The sequence below is a fragment of the Natrix helvetica genome (genome assembly GCF_964273705.1).
Source record: "Natrix helvetica genome assembly, chromosome: 2".
Taxonomy (NCBI): domain Eukaryota; kingdom Metazoa; phylum Chordata; class Lepidosauria; order Squamata; family Natricidae; genus Natrix; species Natrix helvetica.
The window spans coordinates 294,461,082-294,480,403 of NC_138552.1; the positions used below are offsets into that span (position 1 = coordinate 294,461,082).

At 47.2% G+C, this 19,322-nt stretch overlaps 1 protein-coding gene across 1 annotated transcript in view; it reads right to left on the minus strand.

The window, feature by feature from the left end:
* Positions 1 to 19,322, minus strand: part of NXN (nucleoredoxin) — a 93,784-nt gene that overhangs the window by 23,372 nt on the left and 51,090 nt on the right. The window contains exons 2-5 of the mRNA XM_081945469.1: positions 6,601 to 6,718; positions 4,463 to 4,596; positions 3,394 to 3,494; positions 2,788 to 2,894 (exon numbers count right to left, since the gene is read on the minus strand). Of these exons, the coding sequence (XP_081801595.1) occupies positions 2,788 to 2,894; positions 3,394 to 3,494; positions 4,463 to 4,596; positions 6,601 to 6,718 (460 nt within the window). The remainder of the gene's footprint in view (positions 1 to 2,787; positions 2,895 to 3,393; positions 3,495 to 4,462; positions 4,597 to 6,600; positions 6,719 to 19,322) is intronic.

Here is a 19,322-nt window from a genome sequence, read left to right on the forward strand (position 1 = left end):
GAGAAGGGAGGAAGAAACCAAGAGAGGAAGGAAGAAGAGGAGTAAGGAAGGGAGGAGAGAGGAAGGAAGGAAGGGAAGAATGAGAGAGAAGGAAGGAGGGAGAGAGAAGGGAGAATGGAGGAACAAAGGGAGGAGAGAGAAGGGAGGAAAGAAGGAAGAAACAAAGGAAGAAAGGAAGAAGAGAGAGAGGAGGAAGAGACCAAGAAAGGAGGGGAGGAGAGGGAAGTGAGGAAGGAAGAAACAAAGGAGAAAGGGAGGAGAGGAGGGTGGAAGAGAGAAAGGGAATAAGAAAGGAAGGAAGGAAGGAGAGAAGGGAGGAAGCATGGAAGAGAGAGAGAGGAGAAAGGAAGGAACGGTGGAAAGGAGGGAGGAGAGAGAGAAGGGAGGAAGTAACCAAGAAAGAAAGGAAAAAGAGGAGTGAGGAAGGGTGGAATGAGAGAGAAGGAAGGAAGGAGGGAGAGAGAAGGGAGGGAAGAAGGAAGGAAGGAGAGAGAAGGAAGAAAGGAAGGAAGAAAGGAGGGAGAGGAGGAAGAAAGAGAGGAAGTAAAGAAGAAAGGAAGAGTGGAGGGAAGGAAGGAAACCTGCAAAAAGCCTGGTGGGTTTCCGATTTTAAGATGGGTGGTGAAAAAACGTCCATCCGGTGCCCCCAACCAAATCGCAGCCGTGGTTCCACTTGAGCCTTGAGGGATCCGGGGAATCTTTGCCGTCTCGCCTCTCGCTCTCAAATCCACCCATTGCCGGAGAAACCCGATCCAGCTTAGCAGCCAGTCCGAACGGAGCAGCCACCTGTTCCTTCAGCTGTTCTGGGATCGGATTTCCTGCCGGACGCCGCAGCGGCCCTCCCGAGCCCCCCCTCTCCTCCCTCTTCAGCAGGCACCGCAAAACCGCCAACGGGCGATGCCACCTGATGCTGCAGCCGGAAAGTCAAATGCCACCGTTGGCTGATTTTAAGATTCGGAGAGGAACCAAAATACGGCATTTTCACCCTCACCAGAAACCTGTTCCTTAAGCAGAGAAAGTTCAAAGCATCCTCGATGCTTTGTCCTCATCTTATGACGGTTCATTTAGTGTCCGTTTGAAGTTACAGCAGCACTGAAAAAAAAGTGACTCGGGTTATGCTTAACGACCGTTGCAGGATCCCCATGGTCATAATACGACCAAAATTCAGATGCTCGGACTCCTATTTACGACGGTGTCCTGGGGTCGCGCAATCCCCTTTTGCAGGCTTCGGACAAGCGAAAAGACTCACTTAACAACTGCGCGACTAAGTTCACTGCAGCGATTCACTTAACAACCGCGGCCACAAAGATCGTAAAATGGGAGAAAGCTCACTTAACAAATGTCCCCCTTAGCGTCAAGAAACTGAGGTAAAATTCATCCTGTGTTTATTCCTGCAGACGGTTTTGTTCTGCAGCTAAACTTAAAAATATTTAGTGGCCCTTGAAATGGCACTAAAGCAGCAGAAATGCTGGGGTCAATTGTGGTCGTAAGTTGAGGACTACTTGTACCCTAAACTGTGCCGAATCATCCCCTTTTAGGGGGAAAAATAATCAAGGAACTGAGGTAAAATTTATTCCCAAACTGTTTTGTTCTACAGCTAAACTTAAAATATTTAGTGACCATTGAAGTGGCACTAAAAAAAAAAAGGGAGTTACGACCATTTTTCACACTTATGAACTTTGCAGCATCCCCAGGATCTTGTGATCAAAATCTAGATTCTTGGCAACTGACTCATATTTATGACGGTCCTGGGGTCACGTGAGCCCCTTTTGCGACCTTATGGCCAGCCAAGTCCACGGGGAAGCCTGATTCACTTAACAACCGTGTTACTAACTGAACAAATGCAGGGGATTCGCTTAGCAACTATGGCAAGAAAGGGCGTAAAATGGGGCAAGACTCGCTCAACAAATGTTTCACTTAGCAACGGAAATTGACATTTCCAGGCTTTCTGTAGGCCTGGGAAGCATCCAACCAGCACGTTCCCCAAATGATGTTTCAGAGTCTCCTTCGCAGGGTTGTTGCAAGGGTGGCTGTTCTAATGGACAGCTAGTCCTCAACTTACGACCATAATTCAGCCTGGCTATTATAACGCTTGCACGGCGAGTCATAGAAACATCGAAAATACCTGAGAAGACCTGGTAGCCCATGAAGTCTGACCTTTTGAGTTTTTATTTTTTGTTTTATTCCTTAATTTTTTGTGGGATGATGGAAATGTTCATATGTGATTGTTCCGATTTTATGACCTTTATTTTTATATAACGCTGTCGTTTTTCATTTTGGTTAGGAAAGAAGATAAACTTGATAAGTCGGTCAAGAAAGAGAGAGGTGTGTGTGTCAGGTTTCCAAATAGCATCCAAAATAAAATCAGAGTCCAAGGCAAAGCATTGCTCAAAGTCCCAATTGATGAAGAGATCCATGTTGGCACATCTGGGAAAACCCGAATCTGAAAGCTTCCCGGTTTTCCCCACCCAGGTGAAAGTTCAAGATCTTGCCCCCCACACCCACAAATCCATCCCATGGTCCAATCTCCCACTGCCATGCTGGCAGCTTCCACCCATCCAGTTCTGGTCAGATACAGAGGTGCAGAGACACAGGATGACCTTGGCTTTCTAGAAAGAATTGTGTTATGGCTACCTATCATCTAACTCCGTACAATCCCCACCTCCCATTTTCCCACAATAGAAAATGCGTAGTGTGTGGGTGTGTGGGTGTGTTAGGGTTACGTGGAGATGCCCAAAACTACCCACCAGTCCTGATAAAATCCCAAAAGGGGGTGCTTTCGCTTACCTTGAATGCCGTACAGCCGGTTGAGACGTGACCGCCGTCCTTCATCGGGGTAAGGGACCGATAACCAGGGCATCTCGCTGAAATATTGTTTGAACGACTCCTCCGACCTGCAGGCGACACAGGAATCAGAATAACAGAGTGGGAAGGGACCTTGGAGGTCTTCTAGTCCAGCCCCCTGCCTAGGCAGGAAACCCTATATCGTTTCAGACAAATAGCTATCCAACATCTTCTTAAAGACTCCCAGTGTTGGGGCATTCACAACTTCTGGAGGCAACTTCTGTTCCACTGATTAATTGTTCTAACTGTCAGGAAGTTTCTCCTCAGTTCTAAGCTGCTTCTCTCCTTGATTAGTTTCCACCCATTGCTTCTTGTTCTACCCTCAGGTGCCTTGGAGAATAGTTTGACTCCCTCTTCTTTGTGGCAACCCCTGAGATATTGGAAGACTGCTATCCTGTCTCCCCTGGTCCTTCTTTTCATTGAACTAGACATCCCCAGTTCCTGCAACCGTTCTTCATATGTTTTAGTCTCCACTTCACTGAGGTCAGTTCCACCCAGGTATAAAAACGGGCTAAAAAAGCAAACAGTTTGGGATCTGTACTCAATTACCTGTCTGCACTAACGAAGAGAATCTCAAATTTTTGACCAGCGTCCTTAATTTTCCGGTAAGATTCCACCAGAACCCGAGTGAGACTTCTACAAGGCGGGCACTGGAGAAAGAAAATGTGTAAAAAAAAAAGAGAGAATTAAAATTAAGGCAACAACCTAGGAATTCCCTCTTCTAGGTAAACTCTTGATAAACTACAAAAAAGACATATTTTTTTGCTTTCTCTTCAAATGCCAGAAATAACTAGGATCATATTTATTGGAGCAGGCTGGCAAACTGATACACGCGGAGGACTAGAAACTTGTGAGTTTTCCCTCAGCAAAATGCGGGACTTCTAGCAAATGCAGACACTTAAGTCCCATTACAAGCTAAGGATGAATGAGAAAACAGGTAGTCCTCAACTTACGACAGTTCATTTAGCGACCGTTCCAAGTTACGACTACACTGACAAAAGTGATTTGTGCCCGTTTTTCGCATTACGACCGTTGCAGCATCCCCATGGTTATATGACCAAAATTCAGATGCTAGGCAACTGACTCGTATTTATGACGGCTGCAGCGTTCGGGGGGAGGGGGAGGGGGATATCACGTGATCCCCTTTGGCGACCTTCTGATCAGAAAAAAGATTCACTTAACAACCATGTTACTAAATTCATGGCAGGGATTTACTTAACCGCCGTGGCTAAAACCAAAAACCAAAAACCCATAACATGAGGAAAACCTCACTTAACCAGTGTCTCACTTAGCGACAGAAATTTTGGGCTCCGTTGTGGTCGTAAATCGAGGACCACCTGTAGGGAGTCAGAAGTGCAGTCACGTGAGCTGGAGCCCACCCCCCCTCCCCAAACCACCAGATCTCTGATTCCAGGTCATGTTGTCGTCCCCACCCCAGCCCAAACGGTTGCTAAGCAACCGGCCATAAGTCGAGAACTCCCCGTAATCCAAATCTGAAGCTGAATCTGTGCGATTTCGAGGAAGGAGGAGAGATTCAGGACAATCCAGACACAAATAGAGACCCCCCACCCACCCCGAGACCCCCCTGGAAAGGACGAAGGAGAAGAGAGGGTCTCACCCAGTGAGCAGAGAAGTAAACTCCGACATGAGAGCCTTCCAGAACGCTGCTTTCAAGGGGAGGCCCGCTATTTCGGAGAAGGGGGCCGGCCACCACCTCGCTGAACGGCCGGGGACCCCACGGGAATTCCAGGCCTGTGGGGAAGAAAGCAGAAAAAGAACGGTCAAGAGCCACGGGGGCTGCCGAGTGGCATTTGTAGTCATTTATTTCATTAAAAATGTTTACATCCCGCCCAACTTTCCATGAACGAGAGCGTTTCGGTCCGGTGGTTAAGGCATCAGGCTAGAAACTAGGAGGCAGTGAGTTCTAGTTCCTCCTTATACATGAAAGCCGGCTGGGTGACTTTGGGCCAATCACCAGGAGATGGTGAGTTCTAGTCCCACCTTAGATATGACTTTGGGCCAATCACTAGGAGAGAATGAGTTCTAATTCCATTTTAGGTATGACTTTGGGCCAATCACCAGGAGATGGTGAGTTCTAGTCCCACCTTAGGTATGACTTTGGGCCAATTACCAGGAGAGAATGAGTTCTAATCCCATTTTAGGTATGACTTTGGGCCAATCACCAGGAGATGATGAGTTCTAGTCCCACCTTAGGTATGAATTTGGGCCAATCACTAGGAGATGGTGAGTTCTAGTCCCACCTTAGGTATGACTTTGGGCCAATCACCAGGAGAGAATGAGTTCTAATTCCACTTTAGGTATGACTTTGGGCCAATTACCAGGAGAGAGTGAGTTCTAATCCCATTTTAGGTATGACTTTGGGCCAATCACCAGGAGAGAGTGAGTACTAATCCCATTTTAGGTATGACTTTGGGCCAATCACCAGGAGATGATGAGTTCTAGTCCCACCTTAGGTATGACTTTGGGCCAATCACAAGGAGAGAATGAGTTCTAATTCCACCTTAGGTATGACTTTGGGCCAATCACCAAGAGACGGTGAGTTCTAGTCCTGCCTTAGGTATGAAAGCCAGCTGGGAGGCCTTGGGCCAATCAGCAGGTGACGGTGAGTTCTAGTTCTGCCTTAGGCATGCTCTCCCCCCACCCCTCTCTCTCAACCCAACCCAACCCAACCCACCTCACAGGATTGCTGTGGTGGGGAAAACAGGAGAAGGAAGGCGCATTAGAAGTATGTTCACTGTGTTATTTATAACAATAATAAAGGCAGGAAATTGATAAATATATAAAACAAATAAAACATCCACTTTACCGCTGAGAATGACGGGGAAAGGGGCAACTTTGTGTAGAATGGGAAGTTACCCTAGATCAATGGTGAGGAATTATGGCCATTTTATGACTTGTGGACTTCAACTCCCAGAATTCCTGAGCCAACCATAGACTGGCATGGGCCATCATTCACCTCCCTGTCTCAGGAATTCTGGGAGTTGAAGTCCACAAGTCATAAAGAGGCCATCGTTCTCCACCTCTGTACCTAGATCAGGGGTGTCAAACTCAATTTCACTGAGGGCTGCATCAGGGCTGTGGCTGACCTTGAGGGGCCAGGTGGACGTGGCCGGCTGTGTGGGCGTGGCCAGCTTGATGCCATTCTCCAAACTGCTGGCATGTTTCCTCTTCTCATTGGGCCAAAGTGATGAGAGACGGACGCTTACATTTTCTAGAACGTCCCCATGGGGCTGGATCTGGCCACATTGTGGTCCGGATCCACCCCACAGGCCTTGTGATTGACACCTCTGTACCTAGGAGGGATCAGCAATCCACGACTCTGGAGCCGCATGTGACTATTTCACCCCTCTGGTGCGGCTCCTTGTTGCTCAAAATATGTGTCACAACTTGTTGCTCAAAGTATGTGTCACAAAATATGTCGCACAATATGTGCGACACCCACCGGCACACGATTTATTGAGCTTTTCGACCCCTGATAGGCCAACCATGGATAAATCCCAAGAAAAGTTTCAGAAGAAAACAGAATGCTTAATTCAGCTACTACATGCTAGTTTTGTGGCCACTCAGGAAATAGTCAGGCACGGAAAAGGTTTTATGTGTCTCTCGGTGTTTTCTTTTCTGTGGGAAACGGACCCAAATGGCTCTTTGACTGTTTAACATTGCCGACCCCTGACCGAGATGGACGGGAAGAATTTTTGGCCCAACAAGGAACATGGGTGCTCCATCTCCACTTACCTTCCGGGTCATCTCGGATCACCAAGAGGCCGTTCCGACAAACCACTTTCCCAGTGTTGGCATCTATAAATATCAGCGAGGGGATGTTGGAAACCCGGAATTTGTTCCACAATTTCAACTGGAAGGGCAAAAAAAAACAAAAAAAAGAAAAAAAAGAAAAAAAAGAAAAGAAAGAAAAGAGAATAAAAACACATGAGAAATAGAACCAATAGAATACAACAGCAGAGTGGGAAGGGACCTTGGAAGTCTTCTAGTCCAACCCACTGCCTAGGCAGGAAACCTTCAGACAAATGGCTATCCAACATCTTCTTAAAGTCTTCCAGTGTTGGAGCATTCACAGCTTCTGGAGGCAACTTCTGATCCACTGATTAATTGTTCTGTCAGAAAATTTCTCCTCAGTTCTAAGTTGCTTCTCTCCCTGATTAGTTTCTACCCATTGCTTCTTGTTCTACCCTCAGGTGCTTTGGAGAATAGCTTGACTCCCTCTTCTTTGTGGCAACCCCTGAGATATTGGAACAATGCTATCATGTCTCCCCTAGTCCTTCTTTCTCTTAAGCTAGACATACTCAGTTCCTGCAAACGTTCTTCGTATGTTTTAGCCTCCAGTCCGCTAATCATCTTTCTTGCTCTTCTCTGCAGTCTTTCTAGAGTCTCCACATCTTTTCTACATCGTGGCGACCAAAACTGAATGCAGGATTCCAAGTGTGGCCTTACCAAGGCCTTATAAAGTGGCATTAACCCTTGATCTTGATTCTCTCCCTGTGTTTATGCAGCCTAGAACTGTGTTGGCTTTTCTGGCAGCTGCTGTACACGGCTGGCTCCTATTTAAATGGTTGATCAGAAATGCAATTAACAGAAAAACCGAAATAGGCAGATGGTTTGCATATAAACTGAGAAAGGAGAGAGAGGTAAAGAAAATACAACAACTAAAAGATGAACAAGGACTAATGCACTATGGAAATGCTGAAAAGAAGAAAATCATACAAGACTATTATGCCAAGTTGTATGAACAAGAGAATATAGAAGAGGGAAGAGTCAAGCAATACTTGCAGGATGCCAATCTCCCCCCGGATACCAAACGACAATAGAACTATACTAGAAGGTAAAATAACAATGATGGAGCTAACTGAAGCTCTTAAAAGACAAAATAATGGGAAGGCCCCAGGACCGGATGGCCTACCAGTGGAGTTTTACAAAACATTAGAGGAATCCTCGTCTCTTCCCCTTTTAGAAGTTATGAATGAAATAATGGTTGAAAGTAAAATACCAAACTCATGGTTAGAAGCATAGATCACATTGCTACCTAAAGAGGAGGCAGACCTTACACAAATTAAGAACTATAGACCAATCTCCTTACTAAACTCAGATTATACGTTATTTGCATCTATACTGTCAGAGAGACTTAAAAAATATCTAAATGGGTGTATCCACCCGGATTGAAATGGTTTTTTACCAAAGAGACAGATTAAGGATAACATAAGAATAATTTTGGATACCTTGGAATACTATGAGGCTCATTCTGAAAAGCAAATGGCCTTGATGTTTCTTGATGTGCAGAAGGCTTTTGATAATGTGAACTGGCAATTCATGATACAACAAATGGAACAAATGAACTTTGGTAAGAATTTTATTCAAGCTATACAAACGGTATATCACAAGCAAACAGCTAAGATAATGATAAATGGAGAATTGACAGATCCTATTGCAATAAAGAGAGGTACGAGACAAGGCTGCCCATTATCACTGCTACTTTTTGTCTTAACGTTAAAAGTTTTAAATAGAAGGATCAGAGAACGCCATGGAGCTCCCGACTGGGTAAGGGACTGCTGCCGGCCCTCATGTCATCGGAGGGCCGAGAGTTGGACAGTTCGACCACCCTGGCTTGTTTTGGGCTCGTTTTGGCCCGCCAGGGTGGTCGGGGGAGATTGGAGGAAGAGGAGGAACGGAAGGCTGTAAACGGCCGGGGAAACAGCTGGGAAGCAATGGCGGCGGCGCGCGCAGCGCAGCGCGGCGTGAGGATTGCGCTGGCGGTGAAAAAAGGCACCGGGGAGAAGAACGAGGCACCGGGGAGGAGAATAAGGCTGGGAGGCAATTGGGAGAGGCAGTTGGAGACGGCTGCGGCAGCAGGACGAGTGGAAAGAGTGGCGCCGCGGCCAGGGACTCCTTTCTGGTATCCTGCTGTATCCTGGCTGCTCCCATGCCCCCCCCCCCCCCGGGCCTTGCCGGCGCCAGCAGAGGACGCCAAGTTTACGATCTTGGAAGATTGTGGAGAATTTTATCCTAATCCTAATGCAGCATCTCATGATCCGTGGAGAACTTTGGAGCGCCGTGTGGGGGGCCAAGGTGGAGTGTGCCCACCTGGGCGTTTGGATGGAAACCAGGAGTGAGGGCGAAGGTATAAACAACGGTTGGGGGTGGCCTGGAACACCGGAGGCCACTGGAGGCCCTGTTTCAAGGCCATGGATAGGCCTGAACAGTTACCTAGGCCAAGAACAACTGGGCCAAGAACGCCCCCCCATCTGGAACCACCTTGGACTGTCTCCCACCTTTCTGTCATCTCTGCCATCTCTCACCACTTGAGGATATTCAATCACTTCCCGCCCCCCCCCCCTCATGCAAGTACTAATCTGGACATTGGACATTGAAGCCTCCTACTTCCTATTGAGACTCTACCCCGGTTCACCAACTTTTTATCATCAGCACCCTTACCCCACTGGGTTTTTAACAATCTATTCGAGGTCAGACCTGCTCCGCCTGCGGGAGGCCCCTCTCTCGCAGGCATGGCCCTTGGCTCTTTCAAGGGCCCGCCTTGATGATGGGTTCGTGGACCCCGAGAGGTGCAGGAACCGGAAGCTAAGGGGATTTTTAGTAAAATGTTTTTTATCTTTTTTAGGGGGTCCCAGGGTGGGGGGGAGGGCTAATCAGACCGGGAGGAGGGCCAGAGCCGGACAGACAGGTGAGTCCAGGAAGGACGGGGATGCGGTGGAGGGGGGGAATATAAAGGTCACTAAAGCAGAGGGTTGTCCTATTACAACGGTCGCGGGGAGGAGGGGATGCGAGGACAGGATAAGATCTCAAGGTCGGTTGGGAGACCGTGGCTGTTGGTTACGCCCGGTCGCTTGTACCAACCCCTGCAGTCTAGGTGGACAGGTCATACAGAGCCAGGGCCTGCGGCTGATGCTTTGCAACGCAAGGTCTGTCACCAACAAGGCCCCCCTCATTAATGAGTTGATCTCAGAGGGGGAGCTAGACCTTGCAGGGATAACGGAGACCTGGCTGGGCCACGAGGGTGGTTTACCCCTCGTGGAAATGTGCCCACCGGGTTTCCGTGCATTCCATCAGCCTCGGGCCCTGGGTAAGGGTGGAGGGGTGGCGGTGGTTATGCGGGAATGTTTAGAGCCGAGGGAGTTCACTGTCCCTCAGATACCCGGGTGTGAGTCCCTTGGTGTGAACTGGGGCCCAGGGAGGCAGTGGGGCTTGCTGATTGTATACTTGGCTCCTCGCTATGCATCAGCAGCCCTGCCCGAGCTCCTCGAGCTAATCTCAGCGACGGCAGTTGAGACTCCCAGACTCTTGGTCATGGGGGACTTCAACTTGCCGTCAATGGGAGCGGCTTCCGAGGTGGCCCGGGAGTTCATGGCTTCCATGACGGCCATGGACCTGACCCAATTAGTGCAGGGCCCCACTCACGAAGGGGGCCACACACTGGACCTCATTTTTGTATCTGAACAGTGGACGAGTGATCTGGGAATAGGGGATTTAGTCATCACGCCCCTGTCATGGTCAGACCACTCATCCCTCCGGCTGGACTTCCCTGGCGCTATCCCCCACCGCGAGGAGGCGGAACCAGACTCTATAAACTGGTACCGCCCCAGGCACCTGATGGAATCTGATAGATTCCAGACGGAGCTTGGGCCAATTCCTGTAGCCTTGTCCCGCTCCCGCTCCGAGGACCTAGTGACTGCCTGGAATAGGGCGACGACTGGGGCCTTGGACCGGGTTGCGCCTTTGCGACCTCTCCTGCGGCATCGACCCACCCGGGCTCCTTGGTTCACTGAGGAGCTTAGGGTGATGAAGCGCCACAGGAGACGTCTAGAGAGCAGGTGGAGGTCCTCACGCTCCGAATCTGACCGAACACAGGTAAGAGCCTATTTGCGGACTTACCTTGTGGCAATAAGAGCGGCCAAACGTAGACATTGTGCTGCTCTTATTGCGTCCGCGGATAACTGCCCTGCCGCCCTGTTTAGGGTGACTCGCTCCCTTTTATCGCAGAGGGCGCGGGAGACACCCTTACAGGGTAGAGCAGAGGAGTTTGGGGAATATCTTCAGGACAAAATCGATCAGATCCGGAGCGGGTGGACCTCCGTCAGTGGACCAGACGAGCCGCCAACAGCGAGTCTTGAGAGACCATTCTGGGAGGAGTTTGACTCTGTTGCCCCCGAGGATTTGGACAGGTTGCGTGGACGGCTGCGACCCACCACTTGTTTAACGGACCCGTGCCCCTCCTGGCTGGTACTGGCAGCCTGGGAGGTGACACGAGGCTGGCTCCTGGGCCTGGTGAGCGCATCACTGGGTGAGGGATACTTACCAACCGCCTTGAAAGAGGCGGTGGTGAGACCCTTGCTCAAGAGGCCTTCGCTCGACCCAATGGAGCTAGCTAACTATCGTCCAGTCTCCAACCTCCCCTTCGTGGCGAAGGTTGTTGAGAATGTGGTGGCGCAGCAGTTCCCGCGACACCTAGACGAATCCGACTATCTAGACCCACGCCAGTCCGGCTTCCGACCCGGGCACAGCACCGAGACAGCCTTGGTCGCGTTGGTCGATGATCTCTGGAGGGCCAGAGATAGGGGTTGCTCCTCTATCCTGGTCCTATTAGACCTCTCGGCGGCTTTTGATACCATCGACCATGGTATCCTATTGCGCCGGTTGGAGGGGATGGGAGTCGGAGGCACCGTTTTGCGGTGGTTCGGCTCCTACCTCTCCGACCGGAAGCAATGTGTGTTGACAGGGGGACAGAGGTCGTCCCTGAGGCCACTCACTTGTGGGGTGCCACAGGGGTCGGTCCTCTCGCCTCTCCTGTTCAACGCATATGTGAAGCCGCTGGGTGAGATCATCCGTGGTTTTGGGGTTGAGTACCATCTCTACGCTGATGATACTCAGCTGTATATTTCAACCCCAAACCACCCCAACGAGGCTGTCGAAGTGATGTCCCGGTGTTTGGAAGCCGTCGGGGTCTGGATGGGGGACAACAGACTCAGACTCAACCCCTCCAAGACCGAGTGGCTGTGGTTGCCGGCACCTCGGTTCAGCCAGCTGACTCCATCGCTGGCCATAGGGGGCGAACAGTTGCCCCCTGTGGAGCGGGCGCGCAATTTGGGTGTCCTCCTTGATGCCCGGCTGTCAATGGAGGACCATGTGGCAGCCGTGGCTAGGGGGGCATTCCACCAGGTTCGCCTGGTGCGCCAATTGCGCCCCCTACTGGACCGGAGTGCCCTGCGCACGGTCACTCATGCGCTGGTGACGTCTCGCCTGGACTACTGCAATGCCCTCTACATGGGGCTTCCCTTGGGACGCATCCGGAGACTGCAGCTAGTTCAGAACGCAGCCGCGCGGGTTATTATGGGAAGTACCCGTTACTCCCACGTAACACCTCTCCTGCGCGAGCTGCACTGGCTACCTGTGGCCTTTCGGGTGCGTTTCAAGGTATTGATCACCATCTTTAAAGCGCTCCATGGCAGAGGACCTAGTTATCTGCAGGATCGCATCCTACCACACACGTCCCTGCGACCTATCCGCTCACACAGGGAGGGGCTCCTCCTGGTGCCGTCTGCTAGGCAATGCCAGCGGGCGACACCTAGGAGTAGATCCTTCTCTGTGATGGGCCCAACCCTCTGGAATGACCTCCCCCCAGACATTCGAACTACCACCGACCTCCGTTCCTTCCGGCAAAAGTTAAAGACTCACCTATTTCAATCAGCTGGCCTGGCACTTTCTTAGTTTTACCTCCCGGGATTTATTTATTTTAATTGGGTTTGGGGTTTTAATAGGCTTTTAACGTATTATATTTATTATTCTATTACAGTCTCACAACCTCCTTCACCTACGTATTTAATTATTTAACTGTTTTATGTATGTATTTTACAACGTATTTTAGTGACTGTACACCGCCCCGAGTCCTCTCCGGGAGAGGGGGCGGTCTATAAGTGTGAATAATAAATAATAAATAAATAAGAAGAGGAAGAAATAAAGGGAATGACTATTTAAAAAAAAGAATATAAGTTGCAAGCATTTGCAGATGACTTAGTTTTCATTCTCGAGGAGCCACTTGAATCTGCACCTAAATTGATAGAAAGAATTGAGGAGTATGGAAAAGTAGCAGGATTGAAAATAAATAAAGATAAAACAAAGATCTTGACAAAGATCATACCATCAAAACAAAAAGAAGAATTGGCGGAAATCTTGGGAGATGCAAGTTACGAACAAGGTCAAATATTTGGGGATTTCTTTAACAGCTAGATGTAGTACTCTCAAAGAGGATAACTTTCTTTGATTGAAGCAACAAATTGCAACGGACTAGATGAAATGGGAAAATCTACAATTATCAATGATTGGGAGAATCTCAACAATTAAAATGAACATTTTACCTAGAATCTTATACTTGTTCCAGACAATCCCAATTAGGTTGGGGAAAGACTATTTTGAAGAACTAAAAAAATGGTGCTGAAATTTATTTGGCAGGGGAAAAAAGCAAGAATAAAACTTAAAGTGTTGCAAGATGCTAAAACAAGTGGAGGGCTGGGATTACCTGACTGGGAGCTATATTATCAGGCAACAAGTCTGATGTGGATTAAGGAATGGATAATATTAAGAAATGTTAGGTTTTTGAATTTAGAGGGTAACGACTTGCTGTTGGGATGGAATGCATTTTTATGGTATAAAGGAACCAAAGCACATGGTTACTTTAGAAGACATTACATAAGAGAGGCTTTGTTATTAAACTGGGAGAAGGTTAAGAGGTTTATTTAAAAATTCCAGTCTGGATATCAACCATCGAAGCCTTTTCATATTCAATAATATACAAAAAGGAACAAACAGTTAAATATGCTGAACTATTAAATACAGAGGGTGAACTTAAATCCATTCAAGACTTGAAACAGGAAGGAACTGAAATTAATTGGTATTCATATGTGCAAATACATTCTAGATGCAATGAAGACAGAAAAATGGAGGTTTTTTTTATGATAAAATGACTGAATTAGATAAAATTTTAACAGGTACTGATGAAAAAGCAATTTAAAAACTTTATGGCTACCTATTAGAGGTGAAGCTACAGGAAGAACAAGTTAAAGAAACTATGTGTCAGCGTTCCAAATATCATGCAGAATTAAATCATTGTCCAAGGCAAAGTAGTCCTTAAAACTCCAATTTAATAAGACAGACATGTTGGCATTATGCTGTTGAAATTTCAACTCTAAGGTACATTCGGTGAATTCCCCAAGTTAAAAGTTCATCATCTATCCCCACACCCCATAATTCATCACATGGTCCAATCTTCATCTTCCACGCTGGCATGTACACCCCTCTTCTTCTGGCCAGGTGTCGAGGTGTGGAGACAAAAGACGACCTTGAGCTTCTAAGAAATCCATAACAATACATTCCACAATCCTACTCCTTTCTATTCCCCCCTCCCAACTACTATACCAATGAAACAGCATAATATATATGTTTTAATTATGTGGCAGGCCAAAGATCCTAAAAGGAACAGAATTACAGGCCTGACAGGCGGCCTCTCCTCAAGAGAAAAACGTTTCCTGAAAAGAGAATAACATAAATGTTAACTATCAAAATTTAACCACCTCTTCCTCCCCCAGGGGGACCCTTTGGCTTATCAGGGAATTTCTCATGGAATTGCTTCACTAATTTATCTGCTTTCAGATCCCAACTTTTCACCCACGTAGCTTCTGACAAAGGGTATCCCTTCCAATGCACTAAATATTGTAAACGACCTCTATACAGCCTGGAATCTAATATTTTTTTCACTTCATAATGTGTTTCCCCTTCTACCACTACGGGAGGAGGTGGAGTTTGGGTGGATGGTCTCGTGCTAGACTCCCTTACCGGCTTCAATAAGCTACAATGGAATACCGGGTAAATTTTCCCTAAGAGTCTGGGTAGGCTGAGTCGAACTGTAACTGGGTTAATTATCTTCTCTATTGGGAAAGGACCTAGAAATTTTGGACCTAATTTCTTACTAGGCATCTTTAATCTTATGTATTTAGTAGACAAAAAAACTTTGTCCCCCACTCAAAAGGGGGGTTGTAGGGAACGATGTTTATCAGCTTGCTTCTTGTAGGCTTCTGCCGCATCTGTTAGCACCTTTTTGGTATTCTCCCATCCCTTCTTTAGTGCCTCCAGCCATTCATTCAGGGACATGGATGAGGGAGGTTCCTTAGGTAGTTCAGGCATGGGAACTGCTGTGAACCGTATTATTATATGCTACTTCAGCGAAAGGTAGCAAGTCCCACCAATTGTCTTGCTGATAGTCCACATAACACCGGATATACTGTTCCACCATCGCATTGGCCCTCTCTGCTGCCCCATTTGTGCTGGGATGAAATGCTGAGCTGAGTCCCTGCGTGGACCCGATCGATTTTAGGAATTCTCTCCAGAACTTGGCGGTGAATTGAACTCCACGATCTGAAATGATCCTTTTTGGAACTCCATGTAGGCGATAAATGTGTTTCACAAACATTTTCGCTAATTTCTTTGCGGATGGTAGGCTTGAACAAGCGATAAAGTGTGCTTGCTTGGAAAACAAATCAATAACTGTCCAGATTACTTTATTACCACTGCTATCTGGAAGTTCGACAATGAAGTCCATTGCTATCTCTTCCCATGGTCGGCTAGGGATGGCCACTTGTTGTAGTAGTTTAAAATTAAAATTAACTTAAAATTTAAGTTAATTTAAGTTAATAAAATAATAATAGTCCAGGGGGCTTTCCCGGATGGGTTTTCATTGTTGCACAAGTAGCACAGCTTTTTACATAATCTTCCACCTCCGACCTCATCTTTGGCCACCAAAATTGACGTCTAGCGAGGTGGAGAGTTTTCAGGAATCCGAAATGACCTCCTAGTTTCGCATCATGACTCCGCTGTAGCACTTGCAATCTCATTTCTGCAGGGACGTACAATTTGGATCCCTTCCAGGCTACGCCATCATTAATCGTTAGGATGTCTTTGTTGTTGTTGAACCATGGGTCTGTCTGGAGGGCTGCTTTCAGTTCGGTTCTCAGTTTATCTTGGCTTCGACTGGTGACTTGAGCTGCCTTTTGGTGAGAAGGAGATATGATGGGGTGGAAAATTTCTTCCTTCTTACTGTCAAACTGGGGTTTTCTCGACAGTGCATCTGCTAACAAGTTCTTCCCTGCGGGGATGTGTTTAATTTCAAATTTGAACCTTTGGAAATATTGGGCCCAACGGACCTGTTTGGGGGATAACTTTCGATGGGCAAGGAGAGTTTCGAGGTTTTTATGATCAGTCCATACCTCGAACGGTATATCCCCCCCTTCCAGGAGATGCCTCCAGGTGAGCATGCTCCACCTGATCGCGAATGCCTCCTTCTCCCAAATGGGCCACCTTCTTTCCGTAGTGGTGAGTTTCTTGGAGATGTAAGCGCATGGTAAGAGGTGGCCTTCTTTATTCTTTTGTAGTAGCACCGCGGCTATCGCGACATCACTGGCATCCGTTTGGATTATGAAAGGTCGCTCTGGATCGGGGTGTTGCAATATGGGTTCTTGGGCAAAGAGCCGTTTTAATTTCTCAAAAGCCTTTTGACAGTCGATTGTCCATTTTAATGGTTGGTTTGCTTTTGGTTTAGTAGGGGAAGGCCCCGTTCTTAATAGGTCAGTCAATGGTAGGGCAATTTCAGCAAAGGTTGGAATAAACTGCCTATAAAAGTTTGCAAATCCAAGGAAGCTTTGTAATTGTTTGCGAGTGCTTGGAGGTTTCCAATCTAACACCGCTTTCACTTTTTCTGGGTCCATTTCTACTCCTTCATTGGAGATACGATATCCCAGATAATCTAGCGAGGTCTTGTGGAATTCACACTTTGACAATTTTGCATAAAGTTTGGCAGCTAGAAGTTTTTTCAGGACTTGCCGTACCAGTTTCACATGTTCTTCCATGGTCTCAGAGAAGATCAAGATGTCATCTAAATAAACGAGTACTCCGCGGTACAGGTGGTCGTGTAGCACTTCATTTATGTACTGCATGAATACTGCGGGTGCTCCTTGTAGTCCGAAAGGCATGACTTTATATTGGAAGCTGCCTAAGGGAGTATTAAAAGCGGTCTTCCACTCATCCCCTTTCCGGATTCGTATACGGTAATACGCCTCTCTCAAATCCAGCTTGGTGAAGATCTTGCCCTTAGCCAAGTGGTTCAACATATCTTTCATGAGAGGGAGGGGATAGGTATTCTTTTCGCATACCGCATTCAAAGCTCGTAAGTCCACACAGAGGCGAACCCCCCCATCTTTCTTTTCCCTGAAGAGCACTGGGGCCGCTACTTTTGATTTTGCTGGTTCAATAAACCCTCTTTTCAAATTGGTGTCGATGTACTTCCTCAATTCTATCATCTCTTTAGGCGTCATAGAGTACATTTTGGGCTTTGGTAAGGTTACCCCAGGTTTGAACTCTATGGCACAATCTGTGGCACGGTGAGGTGGAAGGTAGTTTCCGTCTTCCTCACTGAACACCTCCGCCAGATCCCAATAGATCTTTGGGACTCGTTGGATTCCCGGAAGTTTAGTGTCTGCTGCGGTTGCTGCAGGTTCTGGATGGGTTGGGCTGTTAGGTTCCAATGTTCCTGGGTGGCCTTTTGGTTCCACTGGTGGTAACGGCCCAAGTCCAATAGTCACCTTTCTAACGCCATCCTCCCACTTTATGGTAGGTTCCCACTTGTCCAACCATGCAAGCCCTAGGATAATTGACTCCTGCATTCCAGGGCCCACGATGAATCTGAGGAACTCATAGTGGCGGCCTATCACCAGTTTTACTAACTCAGTGATCTTTGTAGCCGGAGCTCCCCCAATTAGGGTTCCAGGAGAGGCAGCACAATGGATAGCGCCGCTCCACTGCGCAGCAGTTTCTCTGCTGGGAAAGGATAATGTGGGCTTTGCTAGGCTCCACCCGGGTGGTTCTGGGGGCCCCAGGGGTTTTTGTTCACTCACATTTAGGCGTCGGAATTGGTCCGGAAGGCCCATCAAAGACTGGCTGCGTGATAGCGACTGAGATCTCCATTCATTTGCTCTTCTCCCCATGCTCCAGCCGTCTGTCAGAGTTCCCTTGGGGGGCCCCCCTCCTTCCAGCAGGCATTCCTGAGAAGCAATAAATCCCGAAACTTCCTCCCGCAGATCAAACTCCGTCTGTGAGGGAAATCTTGGTTTCGGTTCCTTTCGCCGGGCGCCCTGCTGAAGCTCCCTTTGCTTCGTCTCTGCCTGTTGAACTATTTCTTTAGAAGGTGCATAGATGGTTTCGACAAAAATAAGCGATCCATCATCCTTAGCTTTCTCTGCTGCATTCTTTCCTTCCTCCATCTTCACTGAAATTTCGTCCTGCCCAGGGTTGGGTCAGAGCTGGGATTCAGTACCCCGATGAAAGAAATTTTTTTTAAGGGAGAGTTGAAATAATGTCAGCGTTCCAAATATCATGCAGAATTAAATCATTGTCCAAGGCAAAGTAGTCCTTAAAACTCCAATTTAATAAGACAGGCATGTTGGCATTATGCTGTTGAAATTTCAACTCTAAGGTACATCCGGTGAATTCCCCAAGTTAAAAGTTCATCATCTATCCCCACACCCCATAATTCATCACATGGTCCAATTTTCATCTTCCACGCTGGCATGTACACCCCTCTTCTTCCGGCCAGGTATCGAGGTGCGGAGACAAAAGACGACCTTGAGCTTCTAAGAAATCCATAACAATACATTCCACAATCCTACTCCTTTCTATTCCCCCCTCCCAACTACTATACCAATGAAACAGCATAATATATATGTTTTAATTATGTGGCAGGCCAAAGATCCTAAAAGGAACAGAATTACAGGCCTGACACTATGTTAGCTTGGGGGGAAAACTTTGGGCATGGGATTGACCTAGAGAAATGGCAAAAAGCTTGTCTCAAAACTATAAAATGACAATGTCAACTGCATATAAAGAGAATTTGTATAAGATGTTTTACAGGTGGCACTTATCCCCAATGGGAATAGCAAGAATGTCTAAGAACAAATCGGAAAAATGCTGGAAATGTCATCAGATGCCGGGCTCATATTACCACATGTGGTAGACTTGTACTGAAGCTAAAAGATATTGGATTAAAATCCACATGTGGTTGGAGAAAATGATATATAAACACATAGACTTAAAACCAGAACTCTTTTTATTGGGAATCATACCAGAAACATACAGCAAGGACTTGAAATATTTGATTGTAAATGTCTTTAACAGCTGCTAGAATTGTATTTGCAAAAAATTTGAAAAAATGAGAACATACCAACCCAGGAAGAAACTATTCGGAAAATAATGGGTTGTGCTGAAATGAGTAAACTTACATTTGAAATTAGAGAACAAGAGGACGAGCAATTTTATAAGGTATGGGATTTGTTTTACCAATGGTTAGACAAAAAAAACCTTGGAAATGAAATTGTTTATCCATGTATTACTAG